Here is a 17211-nt window from a genome sequence, read left to right on the forward strand (position 1 = left end):
AAAGCCACCTGGGAAGCCCATTTTTATGTCTAGTACTTAGTAAATATATTCAGTTCGACTTGGAGAATTTTGAGCATTCCTTTGCTAGCGTGTGAGATGAGTGCAATTGTGCAGTATTTGAGCATTCTTTGGCATTGCCATTCTTTGGAATTGGAATGAAAACGGACATTTTCCAGTCCTGTGGCCACTGCTGGGTTTTCCAAATTTGCTGGCATATTGAGTGCAGCACTTTGACAGCATCATCTTTTAGGATTTGAAATAGCTCAACTGGAATTCCATCACCTCCGCTAGCTTTGTTCATAGTGATGCTTCCTAAGGCCCACTTGACTTCACATTCCAGGATGTCTGGCTCTAGGTCAGTGATCACACCATCGTGATTATCTGGGTCATGAGATCTTCTTTGTATAGTTCTGTGTATTCTTGCCACTTCTTAGTATCTTCTGCTTCTGTTAAGTCCATAACATTTCTGTCCTTTATTGTGGCCATTTTTGCATGAAATGTTCCCTTGGTATCTAATTTTCTTGAAGAGATCTCTAGTCTTTCTTTTCCTCTATTTCTTTGCATTGATCGCTGAGGAAGGCTTTCTTATCTCTCCTTGCTATTCTTTGGAACTCTGCGTTCAAATAGGTATATATTTCCTTTTCTCCTTTGCCTTTAGCTTCTTTTCTCAGCTATTTGTAAGGCATCCTCAGACAACCATTTTGCCTTTTTGCATTACTTTTTCTTGGGGATGGTCTTGATCACTGCCTCCTGTACAATGTCACAAACCTCCGTCCATAGTTCTTCAGGCACTCTGTTTATCAGATCTAATCCCGTGAATCTATTTGTCACATCCACTGTATAATCCTAAGGGATTTGATTTAGGTCATACCTGAATGGTCTAGTGGTTTTCCCCACTTTCTTCAATTTCAGTCTGAATTTGGCAATAAGGAGTTCATGATCTGAGCCACAGTCAGCTCCCGGTCTTGAGCAAATGCTCAAAATTCTCTAAGCCAGGCTTCAACAGTATGTGAACCGTGAACTTCCAGATGTTCAAGCTGGATTTAGAAAAGGTAGAGGAACCAGAGATCAAATTGCCAACATCTGTTGGATCATCAAAAAAGTAAGAGAGTTCCAGAAAGACATCTACATCTGCTTTATTGACAACACCAAAGCCTTTGACTGTGTGGATCACAACAAACTGGAGAATTCTTAAAGAGATGGGAATTACAGACCACCTTACTTGCCTCCTGAGAAATCTATATGCAGGTCAAGAAGCAACAGTTGGAACTGGACATGGAACAACAGACTGGTTCCAAATAGGAAAAGGCTATATATTGTCACCCTGCTTATTTAACTTCTATGCAGAGTACATCATGTGAAAAACCAGGCTGGATGAAGCACAAGCTAGAATCAAGATTGCCAGGAGAAATATCAATAACCTCAGATATGCAGATGACACCACCCTTATGGCAAAAAGTGAAGAAGAACTAAAGAGTCTCTTGATGAAAGTGAAAGAGGAGAGTGAAAAAGCTGGCTTAAAATTCAACATTCAGAAAACTAAGATCATGGCATCCAGTTCCATCACTTCATGGCAAATAGATGGAGAAACAATGGAAATAGTGACAGACTTATTTTGGGGGGCTCCAGAATCATTGCAGATGGTGACTGCAGCCATGAAATTTAAAGATGCTTGCTGCTTGGAAAAAAAGCTATGACCATCCTAGACATTATACTGAAGAGCAGAGACATTATTTTGCCAACAAGGGTCCATCTAGTAAAAGCTATGGTTTTTCCAGTAGTCATGTATGGATGTGAGAGTTGGACTATAAAGAAAGCTGAGTGCCAAAAAATGGATGCTTCTGAACTGTGGTATTGGAGAAGACTCTTGAGAGTCCCTTGGACTGCAAGGAGATCAAACCATACCATCCTAAAGGAAAACAGTCCTGAATATTAATTGGAAGGACTGATGCTGAAACTGAAACGCCAATACTTTGGCCACCTGATGCAAAGAACTGACTCATTGGTAAAGACTGTGATTCTGGGAAAGATTGAAGGCGGGAGAAGGGGATGGCAGAGGATGAGATGGTTGGATGACGTCACCAACTGGATGGACATGAGTTTGAGTAAGCTCTGTGAGTTGGTGATGGACAAGGAAGCCTGGCATGCTGCAGTCCATGAGGTTGCAAAGAGTCGGACACAACTGAGCAACTAAAGTGAACTGATGATGTTCAGTTTATAGTACTCAAATCCCATTATTTTGTTAAATGTCATGTGACAGAGTAGGAACAGTCTGCTAACATGGAAAGTAAGTGTGAAAAATGTGTAAGTGTTAGTTGCTCAGTCATGTCTGATTCTGTGACCCATGGACTGTAGCCTGCTGGGCTCCTCTGTCTGTGGAATTCTCCAGGCAAGAATACTGGAGTTTGTAGCCATTTGCTTCTCCAGGGGATATTCCCGACACAGGTAAGATCCAGGTCTCCTGCACTGCAGGCAGATTCTGAGCCACCAGGGAAGCCCCAACATAGAAATTAACCTAGAGAAGTTAAATGGCTTGCTGAAGATCTCACAGAAGGTTAGGGCTTGATACAGGTTGTTTAAGCTCAGAATTTACTGCTCTCTCCATTCTGTCACTGCCATGAAATAATCAAAGAGAACCAGGAAAGTAAATGGTTATGAAGGGTCAGAGTATGGATGTGAGGGGGTGTGTGTGTGTGTGTGTGTGTGTGTGTGTGACCAAAAATGGTGGACTTGCCAAGGACTGAAAGAAAATTTTTTTTCTGAAATGATAACCAACAAAAGTCACTAGAAAGGGCAAGATGCTCCAAGTAATAAAAAATGATACCAAAACATTAAAAACCACAAAATCAAAGCTCAACTGCCTTATATGAGGAGGCTGCATGAGGCTGGCACAAAGAGAGACAGACCTGTCAGCAGTATTTAACTACTTCAAATATTGAAAAGAACTTTTTCTAAAACCACATCTCCAGACTTTCCCAATGGTCCAGTGGTTAAGAATCTGCTTGCCAATTCAGGAGACACAAGTTCAATCCCTGGTCCTGGAAGATTCCAAATGCAGTGGGGCAACTAAACCTGAGCCACACAGCTACTGAGCACACACACAAGGGCCCGTGAGCCACAACTATTGAAGCCCTTGTGCCCTAGAGCCTGTGTTCCACAACAAGGGAAGCCACCACAGTGAGAAGCCCAATTGCTGCAACTAGGGGTCGCTAAGAGTCGGACACGACTGAGCGACTTCACTTTCACTTTTCACTTTCATGCATTGGAGAAAGAAATGGTAACCCACTCCAGGGTTCTTGCCTGGAGAATCCCAGGGGCAGGAGAGCCTGGTGGGCTGCCGTCTATGGGGTCACACAGAGTCGGACACGACTGAAGTGACTTAGCAGCAGCAGAGAGTAGGCCACACTCACGGCAACTAGAGAATGTTGGCACACAGCAACTAAGACCCAGCACATCCAAAAACAAATAAAAATAAAACCACATTTCCAAAGAGTAACTTCTTTATTCTTCCAAATCAATTGGGATGAATACCTTGAAATAAAGCTAGTGATTTGGCTCTGAAAGAATATATATATATATATATAAAATATATATATATATATATATAAAAGAATATATAGAGAGTAACAACAACCTGGAGACTTCAGTGATGGTCTAGTGGTTGACGCTTCCACGGCAGGAGGCCTGGGTTTGATCCCTGCTCAGGGAACTAAATCCCACGTGCTGCAACTAAGACCTGGCACAGCCAAACTAACAACCCTGATAAACAATAAGGAATCTGTTTTCCTGAGTTTTGTGAACCATTCTAACATATTATTTGCGTTCAAGGAGGGTATCCTGGGAACCTCCAATTTATAGCTGCTTAGTCAGAAGTACAAGTAACAATATGAGCTTTTAATTGTCATCTGAAGTGGGATGCAGGTCAGTCTTGTGGAACTGAGCCCTTTACCAGTGAGATCCAATGGTCTCTACAGGTTGCTGTATGAGAATTGATTTAAATATAGGACAGACAGCTGGTGTCAAAAAATTGCTTGGTGTGGAAAAAAAGCCCACACATCTGGTGTCAGAAGTGTAAATATGGTAGTGTGAAAAAAGCAAGGGAGAAATACAGGAATTGAGTGAGTTTTTCCTAACACTAGATTAAGGGAAGTTTTAGCAGGGTTATTTACAACATTATAGCATGATGAGTATGCAAAGGTACATTAGTGGAAGATCTAAAATATCAGGCCTCTTTTCAGTGAATGGTGGGGGGATAACCACTGAATGCATTGCATTATTTGTGTCTGTTAATGTGGGAAGCTTAATTATTGCAGGAGGGAGATTGAAAAGTCATTTCCCACACTTTGGCTTTATGTACCAAAGGGACTGGAATGCCTAATGCCTAATCCCTAATGCCTTCAGGGAGTACTAGAGACCACTCATTTCTTTGGTATATTTATCAAATAGGGTTCAATCAGGAGATAGAAACAGTGTAGGAAAACTTAATAAAGAATTATTAAGTATAACAGAAAATTAGGGTAACAAGGGAATCGGTATTAAAGGCGAAGAGAACTCTGAATACAAGAATAGTAGATATAAGGAGCAACTATTATACTGAAGGCTACTGCAGGGAACACAGGCTCTTCCTCCCCCTGGGGCTGAGGTCCAGACTTTGTTGGAGATAGCATAGCTACAGCTCACGGAATGGCAGACAGGTGCTGGCAAAGCTTGCTGAAGTCTACCCTCTACTGCAGGGGCACCCAACCTTTTTGGCATAGCACCAAGGACCAATTTCGTGGAAGGCAATTTTTCCACGGGCATGGTAGCTGGGATGGTTCAGGTGGTACTGTGAGCAATGGGAGCCATGGGGAAGGCATATGAAACTTGGCTTGCTGGCCCAATGCTCGCCTCCTGATGTGTGGTGGCTTTGTTGCTAACAGGCCTCCCAGAGGATTGGGGACCCCTGCTCTAGAGTGCAGGGAAAACTGTTCATGGAGGGGGTCTTGCTGACCACTCCGGATATAAAATTTCTCAAGATGAGTACTGGAGGAATCTGCCGGCTGCTGGGTGTTGCTGGCAGGCCCCCACTGCAGCGTCAAGTGCTTGGGCAAACCCGGAGTTGGACAAACTACCCCTGATGTAGGAAGGTGCGCGCCTCAGAGGCCTCTTTAGGCATGTGCCTGCCAAGAAAACTCACTGAATCTAGGTAACAAAGCCCCTTCCCTCCCACACTGCCTCCAAGCAGTTTCTCCTGGCAAAGCTTCACACTGGGTTACTTGGCAAAGGACTAATGCTCAAAAGGCCCAGGTCCATCCCGCGATGAGAACTGAGAGTGAATGTGAAGCTGAGAGATAATCTACTGACCGCTGCTACAGGAGGCAATACTCTTTAAAAAGATCAGTTGAGGCAAACAGCGGTTTGTTTGCTGTAAGTTTGCATGCTACCTGTGCTGCAAGGTTCTTACTGGCAGCGTAGTCGTGGCAAAAAAGTGGGCTTGCTGCTGCTGCTGCTAAGTCGCTTCAGTCGTGTTCGACTCTGTGCGATCCCATAGACAGCAGCCCACCAGGCTCCGTCGACCCTGGGATTCTCCCGGCAAGAGTACTGGAGTGAGTTGCCATTTCCTTCTCCAAGGCATGAAAGTGAAAAGTGAAAGTGAAGTCGCTCAGTCGTGTCCGATTCTTAGCGACCCCATGGACCGCAGCCCACCAGGCTCCTCCGCCCATGGGATTTTCCAGGCAAGAGTACTGGAGTGGGCTGCCATCGCCTTCTTCAGGGCCTGCTGCGGCTAACTCCAATTTGCAGTGTACTTTGGGGCAAACCAATCCGTCCGGATCTCATTGTAAGACTGCTGTTACTTCTAGGTGACTGGTTAAAGTTCGAAGTTTTATTCTGTAGGGTCCGGACATGTTCTGTTGCATTGAAACTTCCCTGACAGGTTTGAATAGGACGTCTGGAACACAGGAAGTCTTCCCAGTGCCTGCAGGAATGGAAAGTAAAGGGAGAAAAGAAAAGATTGTAGTTCTGCGCCCCTTCCCCAGGCCCGGCTCCTCGAGCAGGCCCGGCCTTTGGCTTCCCGCCTTCATCTTTCCGCAAGCCCCGCCCTTCTATCCCCGCCGCCCTCTCCGCCGGTCCTGTCCCTTTCGTCAGCTCCGCCTTCCTCTCCCACAGGACCCCTCCCATAGAACCACGCCCTACCTTCTTCCCGTCCTTTACCTTCCCCACAGGTCCCACCCGTCCCGCCGGCCCCGCCCTCCGTATCCTGTCGGCCCGAGCTCCCTCTCCCTGAGCGCGAGGCAGGCTGGGAAGTTGGCTGCCGTAAAGATGGCGGCAGACTTGAAAAGCTGGAGGCGCTCCTGTAGCTCTGAGGGGCAGGAGGACGGGCTGAAGGCGGGGCAGGCGCGCTCTGGCCCTCCCCGACGGGCGTGGGTGGTGGTGCGTAAGGGCGCGACAGACGCGCTCCCGCGGTCCTGAAGGGGCGAGGAGGGCAGGCTCGTTCTCAGCGGCTCTGAAGGGTTGGAGGCGGGGCGTGTGGGCCGAAGGGGCGTGCGCACACGGGGCGGGGCGTATTCGCGGGGGCGGGGCCGCGCCCTCGGCCCGGAAGTGCGGGGTGTGGGGTGCAGGGCGCGGACGGCCCCTGGCGGCCACGGGTGGAGACTGCGGCCGGGCGAGCGGCGCAGGACCGGCGGTGGCCGCGGGGCCAAGGCGAGCATGTAGCGGCAGCGGGCGGCGCGGCGCTCCCGGGGCGGGCCAGGCCGCGGGGGCCGCTCGCGGAGACATGGAGGAAGAGGGCAAGAAGGGCAAGAAGGTGAGCCTGCAGAGCGCGTTCGCCCGAAGGCTGAGCCGGGGGCGTGCTGGACCCCAGACCTAGGCAGGCGGAAGGCGGAGGGGTTGGGGCTGGGCGGGGAAGGGCTCGGGGGACATGGGAGGGTCCCTCGGGGCTGCCCGTCGGTCGGCCGGTACGGGGCGTGGGAAAGTCTGGCTTGGGAGCTCCGTGGAGGGGAGTTCTGATTTAGGAGGTTCGGTGTGGGGAGGTCTAGGACGGGAGTCCGGCGTGGGGAGGCCCGGCACGGGGAAGTCCGAGGTGGGAGTCCGGCGTGGGGAGGCCCCAGGTTGGAAGTCCGACGTTGGGAGGCCGGGAGGCTCACTCTGTTGGAGGTGAGAGTGGTGGGCAGGCCGGGGCCCCCCGGTGAACGGCGCACGGTCGGGCCCGGGACAGGGTCGCGGGAGTCAGTCTCCGCGCGGTGGAGTAGGAGACGAGCCCCTGGACAATGGGTTTAGGTGGTCTTTTGCCTGCAGGGCGCGCGGGGGAGGAAGGAGCCACGCCTTTCCGCCCCTTCCGGTCAGTGACTCTCCCCCAAACCTAGGCTCTCCACATGGCCTTCCCGGCGGGTGAGTGACCAGGGGCTGCAGAGGAGCTGGCCCCGATTATGGGCCAGAAAGTTTTCTAGGGATAGTGTCTTTGAGAAAATGGGGTGTAAGGTTAACGTAGAAACATTTGCTGCTTAATTGACTTCATTATTGGAGTATCAAGTAAAAACAAAAACTGCTACATGATACAGCCCGTTCACGCTTCGGCCGGCGCGGGCAGAGTTTTGCTCTACCTAGTACCAGCTGAGCGATTTCAGTGACGTTATATTTGGCAGTTGGATTTAGGACATAGTTCAAGAGGCTCCTTAGTCTGTGTACTTTTTAAACTATGTCTTTAATTACAGGCTCGAGTAATTGATAAAGAAACTCAACATTTTAAGGAGTCAAATAACCACGTGGGATAAGCTATCATTGAAATGAATAGTGGATTTCAATGAAATGTATCTTTCTTAAGTACAGGCTTTATAATCCCAAGTGTCTTACTTGTTATTTTCATTTTCACGTATGTGCACTTTTATGCACAAGTTTAAAAACAGACCTTTATAAATGTTCTGATTTTCTGCTCTTCAGAGCCAGCTGTGTCCTTCAGTTGAGGATTACTCATCACAAGGGGCCCCATTTCAAAAGGTATTTCAAATGAAGTGCAGCCAGATGGTTTTCAGGAGATTGTGTCCTGCTTCTCTCACTTTCTTTACTCATTGCTTTGTTACGTTCTTAGCATGCCTGTCTAAATTCAAGTGCGGTATCAGTTGCAGTTACCTGCAAAGTTGGCTTAAGTCTGGAAAACAACCCAAGAAAGTGATTCTGTAAGCAATCGACCACAGAGGGATGCTGCCCACCAAAAAGGGAGAAATCTGAGTTTAATGTTTCTACCAAAGGTGGTAGAAGGCTCCATAAGAAATGCAGTCAGTTGCATCCTTCCCTGTCACAGATAGGCAGGTGGGCCAGGGCCCAATAGCAGGAGGCCTGTCACCAGCACTCTTGGCTGCCAGCATTCTGTAGATTAGCTGGCTCAGCTCTAGCAGAGGACCAATCCTAGCCACATAGTATCTTCCACAATCAGTCCAAACAGTGTCTGCTAAGAAGAATTACTCCTTTCAAGTGGGTACTAGCCTGTCTGTGACAGGGAAGGATGAGAATGACTGAATTTTTTCTAGAACTTTATACCAGCTCTGGAAGAAATATTTGAACATTCAGCATATTGAGAGAGAAGTGGTAAGACATTCCTGAGCTTTAGGAATAGAAGTAAAAAACCAGTGAAACTCAAGAATTTTATCATGGGGGGCAACGGAAAGATTTAAGCCTAGAAAAGATTAATACATTACATTGTCTATTAAAGGAGATAGTCTGTTAATTACATAGTTGCCTAAGCCAGGAGTTTTGTGTTTTCTCTGTATTTTGCCACTGCCCTAGCCCATTTTCCCACAGACAGACTAGACAGAAGGCTCTGAGGCATAGATTCCTATCCAGGCCACGACTTAGCACACTTTATCTCTTACTTTCAGCCAATTGCAAGCCAGCAGAACCTTTCTGCTCTCTCCCCCATTCAATGTGAGGTCACATACAGCTCAATCAGTTTGATGCTTAAGTTCTTCATTATGGTAAGTTAATCAGAGCTCTCTATTTTAAAGCTTCAACACCAGTTCAAGCTAAAGCAGCAAATAAAGACTTAATAGTTTTATGAAAATAGCATTTGGACATTTAAATTCTCTTTCCAAGTTAGCTTCCTCAAAAAATGCAGATTTAAACCTTAAAAAATGTGCATTGTAGGCTTTCCAGGTCTTCAGATACTTGTCTCGGTGTTCTGTCAAGCAGTTATTCAGGCTTGTTCTAACGTGGCCTATTTCCTCAGGACAGGACTCATCGAGCTGCCAGAGAACCAGTAGACCAGAGTGGATTTCATATAAAGTGCGCAGGTACAGCCCTGTCCTTTCTCAGGCTACCCTGGCACATATGATGAGGGTGACTTGAGCCAGTAATGCCCGGTGGAAGGTGCTGGGTGATGGGGTGTGGGAGGAGCTGGTGGGGAGGTGGGGAGGCCTGAGGGGTAAGCATGTGGACAGAGAGGTCCACTAGCTGCCAGAGGCCTGGGACCCGGGGAGTAGGAGTGACCACGGAGGTCCCTCTCCTGCCTAAATGTCCCCAGAGTAACTGGTGCCTTTCAGACCACAAGTCTTGCTTGAGGATTTGGAGAATAAGGCTGCCTCTTTATAGAACAGACCCAAGATCCATGCATTTCGATACTATTCTGTCAAGGTGTAATTCTTTTTTGTAGGAAATTTAGGTGTACATTTGAATTGTACTGTGTGCCTTTTCATAAAAACACTTGACTCAGATGAGGATCACAGCCCTTAGGAAGACATAGTTGTGGAAAGTCACTGTTGGCCCTCAACCAGGTTCAGGTCCTGGTTTCTGCTGCTTATGCTGCTGTTGGGTCTGAGGTCGCATGATTTCAGCCTGGATGAAGTTAAATCTTTTTACATTTATCCATTTATTTGTATTCTTTAAATTAAAAAAATAATTATAAAGTACCCTAGAAATATAGGACTAGGTGTAAATGATAATAAAGGGTTACTATTAATTTTGTTGGGTGTAATGTTTGTATTATGTTTTATCAAGTTCTGAACTGATAAACACATGCACTGAGATACTTATAGGTGAAATAAGATGACTTCTGAGGTTTGCTTTACTCAGACTAGAGAGAAAAGAGGGGAGATAGCTGAGTGCTTTGGCAATGGGTATTCATTATTTGTTATTCTGCCTACTTCTGTGAATTTTTGAAGTTTCCGTGTAAGAAGTAGGGAGAAAAAATTCCTCTCGGATGTGGGTCCCTTGTTATCAGCTCATGTACCTGCCAAGTCATCCCCTAGCTAATGTCTGTGAGGAACTCGGAGCTTGCGGTAGACCATACCTCAGGCAGCCATACGTTCCCCACAGGTATGTGTGGGTATGTATAAGTGTTTGTATGGCTGAAATGAAAGTTTAAAGAAAGAATTCTAACTATAGGTAGTGCATGCTGGCTTTTTTGAACTGCTGATCATGGCCTAGTAAATTGCTTTTATAACTAAATTGATTCTATAGGTGTCCCAGCCATAATATGGGTTAACAGAGTGACTTCAGGCCTCTATACCTTGTTTTGTTTTCTCTCAAATAGTTGCCACAGGGATTCTTGGGTGGCATTTTGGCGCCCTGGGCTGAGGAGGCCAGAAGACCACTGCAGGAGGTATCTGGTGGGGACCAGATGTCAGGTCATCAGTTGACGAGTCCAGAATAACTGGCAAACATGGGTCTCATTCCTTTTCCGGTTTGGATAATTACCATTTATGTCGCATCATGTATTTATTACTTTTTTGCATTAGGAACTTAGGTTCCCTGTTCTTCTTCAGTTGGGTTGATAATCCACTGACGATGATAGTTTAGACTCAGAAAGCTCATCAGAATCTTAGTAGTACTTTTCTGTTTCGGCTCTGATCATCATTTGAGAGGAAGACAGTAAGGGAAGACATTTCTGTGACAAGTCTAAAGAAGGAACTGCTTTGGAATAAGAAGGGATGTCAGTATTCTGCCCTGTGTGGTCAAGAACAAGTGCCTTCTGTCCCCTATAGGTTTGGTCACTGCAGTTACTGTGGTCTTTTATTTCTTCATTTCTGTCAGCACTAATAACCCAGCTGCCCCATCTTCATCACCACCCTGGTGTGACTCAGTTAAGTACTATAGATTTAGCTGATCTGTGTGAAATCATCCTGTTTATATATTTGAGTGCCTGTTTCATGCTTAGTGCAGTGAGAAGGGCTGAAGACATTGCATTTTATTTGCAGAGTAAGCTCTTTACACTATGTTAGAGAATGAGAGAGGGCCAGTGCCATTATATCAGGAGAGACACAGGCATCCGCTAATTCCTCTGGGGGACCATGGATGTGATATGCAGAAGCAGGAGAGGTGCTGAGGAGGGCTTGAGGCCCAGGGCATGGGAGGGCGGAGTTTGGTTTTGGTCCTGTGGACAGCTGAAGCCATTGGGGGTTTTCATTCATTCTTTAAAGAACTGTTCATTGCCATTGACTTTGCGCTGGGTGCAGATGCTAAGGAGACAAGTGAGCTCTGTGGCCACAGAGCTTGAGGGGAAGCTCAGTAGACGGACGAGGATGGATTTTAACGAGTGTGATTTGATAAGAGTGAATAAGGAAACATTTTTGTTACGAAGACATCAAGTACAAGTATAGAGAAAATCTAACAAAGCCCCTGTACCTCAATGTCAAGTATCGTCAGTGCATGGGCAGCTTGTTTCGGGTACACTTTTTCCTCATCCACCGCTGCCCCCCCAGCTGTTACGGGCTGAACTGTACACTGCCCCCGCCAATTCGTGTGGTGAAGCCCTGACCCCCAATACCTCAGAATGGGTATGCATTTAGAGAAGGGCTTTTAAAGAGGTGATTAAAGATAAATGAGGTCACTAGGATGGACCCTAATCCCATATGACTGTTATCTTTGTAAGAAGAAGCGGTTTGGACAAAGAGACACCAGGGATGTGCATTCAGTAGAAAGACGACATGAGGATCAGGGAGAAGATGAGCGTTTCTAAGCTGAGAAAGAGGCCCTAGGACCTTGGTCTCGGACGCGCAGCCTCCAGCACTGGGAGAAATACCTGTTTTTGAAGCCACCAGGTCTGTGGTGCTTTGCTCAGGCAGACTAAGATAGTGGGCTATTTTGAGGCTGACCCTGAATATCAGGTTGATCTGCTGAGTCTGGTGTAGTCAGTCCTGTGCTAGGATGGTTTTGGTGGGGCCCTGTCTCAATCTAGCCCAGAGGTTCTGGAACCTGGTCTCCACTGTCACTTTAGACATGGACGAGCTGCTTTAAGAGGCAGCATCATCTGCATGTGCTCTGGGCCACAAACTGACCACTGTCTGTGGTTGTGTGGCCTTGGGTCTGTGGAAGGGCGTGGGGCTGAGCCGTGTTGCCCAGCCTCCATGCTGCTATCATCCTGGCTTGGGATTTTTGTGGGCCTTCTAACTACTCTGTTTGCTCTTTCTTATCTCTCAGTCCAAGGCCAGTGGCTCTTCTTCAAATGTGGTGCTCAGTTTTAACAGTTACGCAGTTGAGAGGGAGTTTAGATTTGGATTTGTCAATTTAGCAGGGATAAAAAGGACATTTTTTCTTAGGTCTGTGCCAGTGCCAAAAATGTTACAGTTTTTCCTCCTAAGTATGCCTGAACAGTAGCAGTTTTCTGCTGGATTGTGTTAAGAATTAGGTGATTTGACCACAGGCATTAAATGTGTACAGTGCCATGAAAATAATCCTCTTTAGGGAGTGCAGTGGGAAGTTGGAGTTTGGGCTTTTGTTTGAGGCTTAGTATGGTGAACTGCAGTGCATATGTATCTTGTAACCCAGGAGGCAGAACGAATAGTTGAATTCCAAAAGTGAGAAAAATGGTCAGTCTGACCCTATTATGTTACTGTTCTTCAGTAAAACCTGTTATGGGAGTCACCCGCTTGGGCTTGGGTATGTTGTTTCACCTGTGTTGTTACCTGTGACTCTGAGAAGAGAAACTTTTATTCGAATCGTTTATTCTTCATTCTAATTTGAAATTACACGCACTTATTTCCCCAGATATATAATGTGCTTCCATGTGTTGTTACAGTAACTCTGCAGTCAGGTGTGGTTTGGAATATTCCATTTTCCTTTTGCTGTTTACATGGTGGGGATACAGTTGTATTAATTAAAATGCCTCGAACAGACCTGTGTGTTAGGTATGTTATCCTCCTTGTCACATGTCAGGAAATGTTCTGGGACCGACTGTGTCTTAAGTATTTTATTACTGCTGGTGGACATATCACTCTTCAGTTTTGTTCTGAGATATGCACAGTGTCTGGAGTGGACTTGCCCATGGAAATCTGATGTCAGACCTTTTTCAGCTCTGTTCTAAGGCTCCTTTCCCAAATAATTGAGAATCTTCAGCCCCACTTCTCGAAAGAGGAGTATGCAGCCATAGTCTGCTTCCTCCACACCCAGCCCCACCCCGAAACATTTTAAAGGGTTTAAATTTTTATTATGTATTTATTTATTTGGCTACACTGAATCTGAAATCTTCACGATGGCATGTGAGATCTAGTTCCCTGACCAGGGATTGAACCCAGGCCCCCTGCATGGGGAGCACGGAGCCTTAGCCACAGGATCACCAGGGAAATCCCTACCCAAGCATTTTATTATGAAAAGTTTTGAATACACTGAAGTTGCAAGAATTTTATAGCAAATACCTATATATACACTGCCTAGTGTATTCTGCCATTAATGTTGGCTGTATTTGTTTTATCCCATATCTACCCATCTCTTCATCCTTCTACCCATCCATCAACCCATTTTATTTTTCTGATGCATTTCAAAGTAAATTGCAGACATCAGTTCACTATGATCTAAACACTTCAGCATACATATCATTAGAGTTCAATATTTGTTTACAGTTTTCTGTTACTGTAGAATTTATGTACGGTGAAGCGTATGCATCTTAAATGTACATTAGCTAGGGACTTCCCTGGTGGTCCAGTGGTTAAGAATCTGCCTTCCAATGCATGGGATGCATCTACTTCTTCATTAACTGTGCTAAAACCTTTGACTGTGTGGATCACAACAAACTGGAAAATTCTGAGATGGGAATTACAGACCACCTTACCTGCCTCCTGAGAAATCTGTGTGCAGGTCAAGAAGCAACAGTTGGAACTGGACATGGAACAACAGACTGGTTCCAAATTGGGAAAGGAGTACGTCAAGGCTGTGTATTGTCACCCTGCTTATTTAACTTATATGCAGAGTACATCATGCGAAAAACCAGGCTGGATGAAGCACAAGCTGGAATCAAGATTGCTGGGAGAAATATCGATAACCTCAGATGTGCAGATGACACCACCCTTATGGCAGTAAGTGAAGAAGAACAAAAGAGCCTCTTGATGAAAGTGAAAGAGGAGAGTAAAAAAGCTGGCTTAAAATTCAGCATTCAGAAAATTAAGATCATGGCATCCAGTCCCATCACTTCATGGCACATGGATGGGGAAACAGTGGAAACAGTGTCAGACTTTATTTTCTTGGGCTCCAAAATCATTGTGGATGGTGACTGCAGCCATGATATTAAAAGATGTTTGCTCCTTCAAAGGAAAGCTATGACAAACCTAGACAGCATGTTAAAAACAGAGACATCACTTTGCCAACAGAGGTCCATCTAGTCAAAGCTATGGTTTTTCCAGTAGTCAGGTATAGATGTGAGAATTGGACCATAAAGAAGGCTGAGCGCCGAAAATGGTTTCTTTGGAACTGTGGTACTGAAGAAGACAGTTGAGGGTCCCTTGGACTGCAAGGAGATCCAGCCAGTCCATCCTGAAGGAAATCAGTCCTGAATATTCATTGGAAGGACTGAAGCTGAAGCTCTAATACTGTGGCCATCTGATAAGAAAAGCTAACTCGTTGGAAAAGACACTATACTGAGAAAGATTGAAGGCAAGAGAAGGGTGAGACAGAGGATGAGACGGTTGGATGGCATCACCAACTCAGTGGACATGAGTTTGAGCAAACTTCAGGAGATAGTGGGAGAAGGCAATGGCACCCCACTCCAGTACTTTTGCCTGGAAAATCCCATGGACGGAGGAGCCTGGTAGGCTGCAGTCCATGGAGTCACTAAGAGTTGGACACGACTGAGCGACTTCACTTTCACTTTTCACTTTTGTGCATTGGAGAAGGAAATAGCAACCCACTCCAGTATTCTTGCTGGAGAATCCCAGGGACGGGGGAGCCTGGTGGGCTGCCGTCTATGGGGTCGCACAGAATTGGACACGACTGAAGCGACTTAGCAGCAGCAGCAGCAGGAGATAGTGAAGGACAGGGAAGCCTGGCGTGCTGCCTTCCATGGGGGTCGCAAAGAGTCAGATACAACTTAATGACTGAACAACAACGTCAGTATTCTATTTTACATATATACCACAATTTGTTTTCTGTCACCTTTTATTGGACATTTAGGTTCTTTTTAGTTCTGTATTATAATGGAAAGCTTCTATGAACATCTGTGAATGACTCATTGTGCGGACATATGTTGTCATTTTTCTTCCCCAGATACCTAATAATGGACTTGCCCAGTTATATGGGAACTATATGTTTAACTTTATAAAACACTGCCAAGCCATTTCCTACTGAATTTTTGTCTGCTAATTCTGTCAGTTATTGGGAGAGAGGTGAGAGGGGGTGTTAAAATATCCAGTTATTGTTTTAGATTTGCTTGTTTCTCCCTGTAGTTCTGTTTGTTTTAGCTTTGTGTATTTTTGAAACTCTTCTTATGTATATGCATATATAGGATTACTGTGTCTTGAAATGGTGGTTTTTTCAGTATGAAATGACGGTCTTTATTTCTGGTAATCCTCTTTTTGAAATCTCTTTTGTCTGATATTAATATAGCCACACCAGCTGCATGTCTGCATGCAGTGTCTTTCTCTTTTTAAATTTTTGGCTGCTCTGGGTCTTCTTTGCAGCATGTGGGCTTCTCTAGTTGTGGCCACAGGCTTAGTTGCCCCATGGCATGTGGGATCTTAGCTCCCCAACTAAGAATCAGCCCGTATCCCCTGCATTGCAAAGTGGATTCTTAACCACTGAACCACCAGAGAAGTCCCCCAGAGCTGTGTTTTTGTTATAATTACCAGAGGCAGAAAAACCCACTGCAGCACATTTTTTTGGTGGTATTTTATCACGTGGAATTCTCTGGGTAGAAGGCATTCCACAGCCATGAATTTCCCAGAGTACCAAATGCCTGCTTGGGAAACCCTTGTCTCCGGAGACTCCTGAGCACCGCCTCCCTTTTGGGTTGCCGCCTCTGCCCGCCTCGCCTCGTTGGACGCCCGCTGTCAGCGGTGGGGTGGCGTGTTCTTGCCTCTCTTCGTTCTTCCATTTTTGGATCTCAGACGCAGAGGCATAGGTTAAGCATACATATGATTGGTTCCTGCCAGGCCTGTCTGGTGTTTCCTGTTGGTTTTATTTCTTCACTTATTTGTTCTTTTTCTTTGAAACCCAGTCCTCACTCCTCTTTCATACCCCTCTTTTATTGACAACCATCCTTACCTATTTCACTCAGGTCCTTTTGTTTGTGCATGCCCTTGTAAAATGTGTGTTGTTTTGCTGTGTGTGTTTAAGAATCTTTTTCTCTTGAGATAATTTCAAAGTTAAGGAAAACTGCAAAACTAGCTTGGGAACTCCTGTGAACCCTTACAGAATTAGTGCTGAGGTGGTGGCTGTCAGTCTGCTGTGACTCCCACAAGAATGAAGCTCCAGCGTCACTCGGCATGTGCTGGCTTTGGGTGGCTGATGGAGAGTTCAGACAGTAAAGACCTACTGCTCACTTTGCCAGGTGCAGGCAGACTGACTTTTGTTTTCTTCCCAGAGGGCACAGCTTTCTTCTGGAAGGCACTGGTGGCGTCTGAGGCGGGAGACAGGGAGCTACCTGTTGTAGCAACACATTCAGGCCTGTTGCCATGTTGGGTCAGGTGGGTACAGTGACCCTGCTGTTTGAGGGCTCCATCGACCAGTGGCTTCTGTTACCCTGACTCGGTGGAACCTTGAGCCCAGACACGGGTTCAGTAGTGTGTCTTGGTCCTTTAGGACTGCCACCCACTCTTGCCGTGCATTTGACAGGGCTTGCCATGCAGGGTCACCTCCACCAGTCTCCAGGCCTTCGCATCAGCTTCTCTCTCAGTTACATGGGTCAATGAAAACAGCTAGTACAGCTCAAACGGATAAACCACAGTCAGTGTTCAGTTCAGCAACGCGGGAATATGTAGGCCATGGGGGATCAGGCTCCTAAACCTTGTCCTCCTCCCAACATACCTCCGTGACTAG

At 46.2% G+C, this 17211-nt stretch overlaps 2 protein-coding genes across 33 annotated transcripts in view; one reads left to right on the forward strand and one right to left on the reverse strand.

Moving 5' to 3' along the window:
- Positions 1-3482: 3482 nt before the first annotated feature.
- Positions 3483-6689, reverse strand: LOC147374018 (uncharacterized). Its single transcript, XM_086396192.1, has 2 exons — positions 6193-6689; positions 3483-5956 (listed from the first exon to the last, which is right to left on the reverse strand). The coding sequence occupies exons 1-2, from the start codon at positions 6687-6689 to the stop codon at positions 5749-5751; spliced, it is 705 nt and encodes a 234-aa protein (XP_086252318.1). The 3' UTR covers positions 3483-5748.
- CCM2 (CCM2 scaffold protein) overlaps positions 6619-17211 on the forward strand; it is a 53504-nt gene continuing 42911 nt past the window's right edge. For 4 of the 32 annotated variants that reach the window (XM_086396157.1, XM_086396184.1, XM_086396177.1 and 1 more), the window contains exon 1: positions 6619-6784. In XM_086396157.1, coding sequence (XP_086252283.1) covers positions 6755-6784 — 30 coding nt within the window. In that variant the 5' untranslated portion in view covers positions 6619-6754. Of the gene's footprint in view, positions 6785-7275; positions 7369-7917; positions 7975-8852; positions 8949-9199; positions 9264-16756; positions 16860-17211 lie in introns of all 32 variants that reach the window. The other 28 variants (XM_086396159.1, XM_086396180.1, XM_086396158.1 and 25 more) reach the window with 19 other exon arrangements.

Source organism: Bos grunniens, chromosome 4, assembly GCF_055505025.1.
Source record: "Bos grunniens cultivar Pamir isolate PY7600 chromosome 4, Bosgru_T2T1.0, whole genome shotgun sequence".
NCBI classification, from domain to species: Eukaryota; Metazoa; Chordata; class Mammalia; order Artiodactyla; family Bovidae; genus Bos; species Bos grunniens.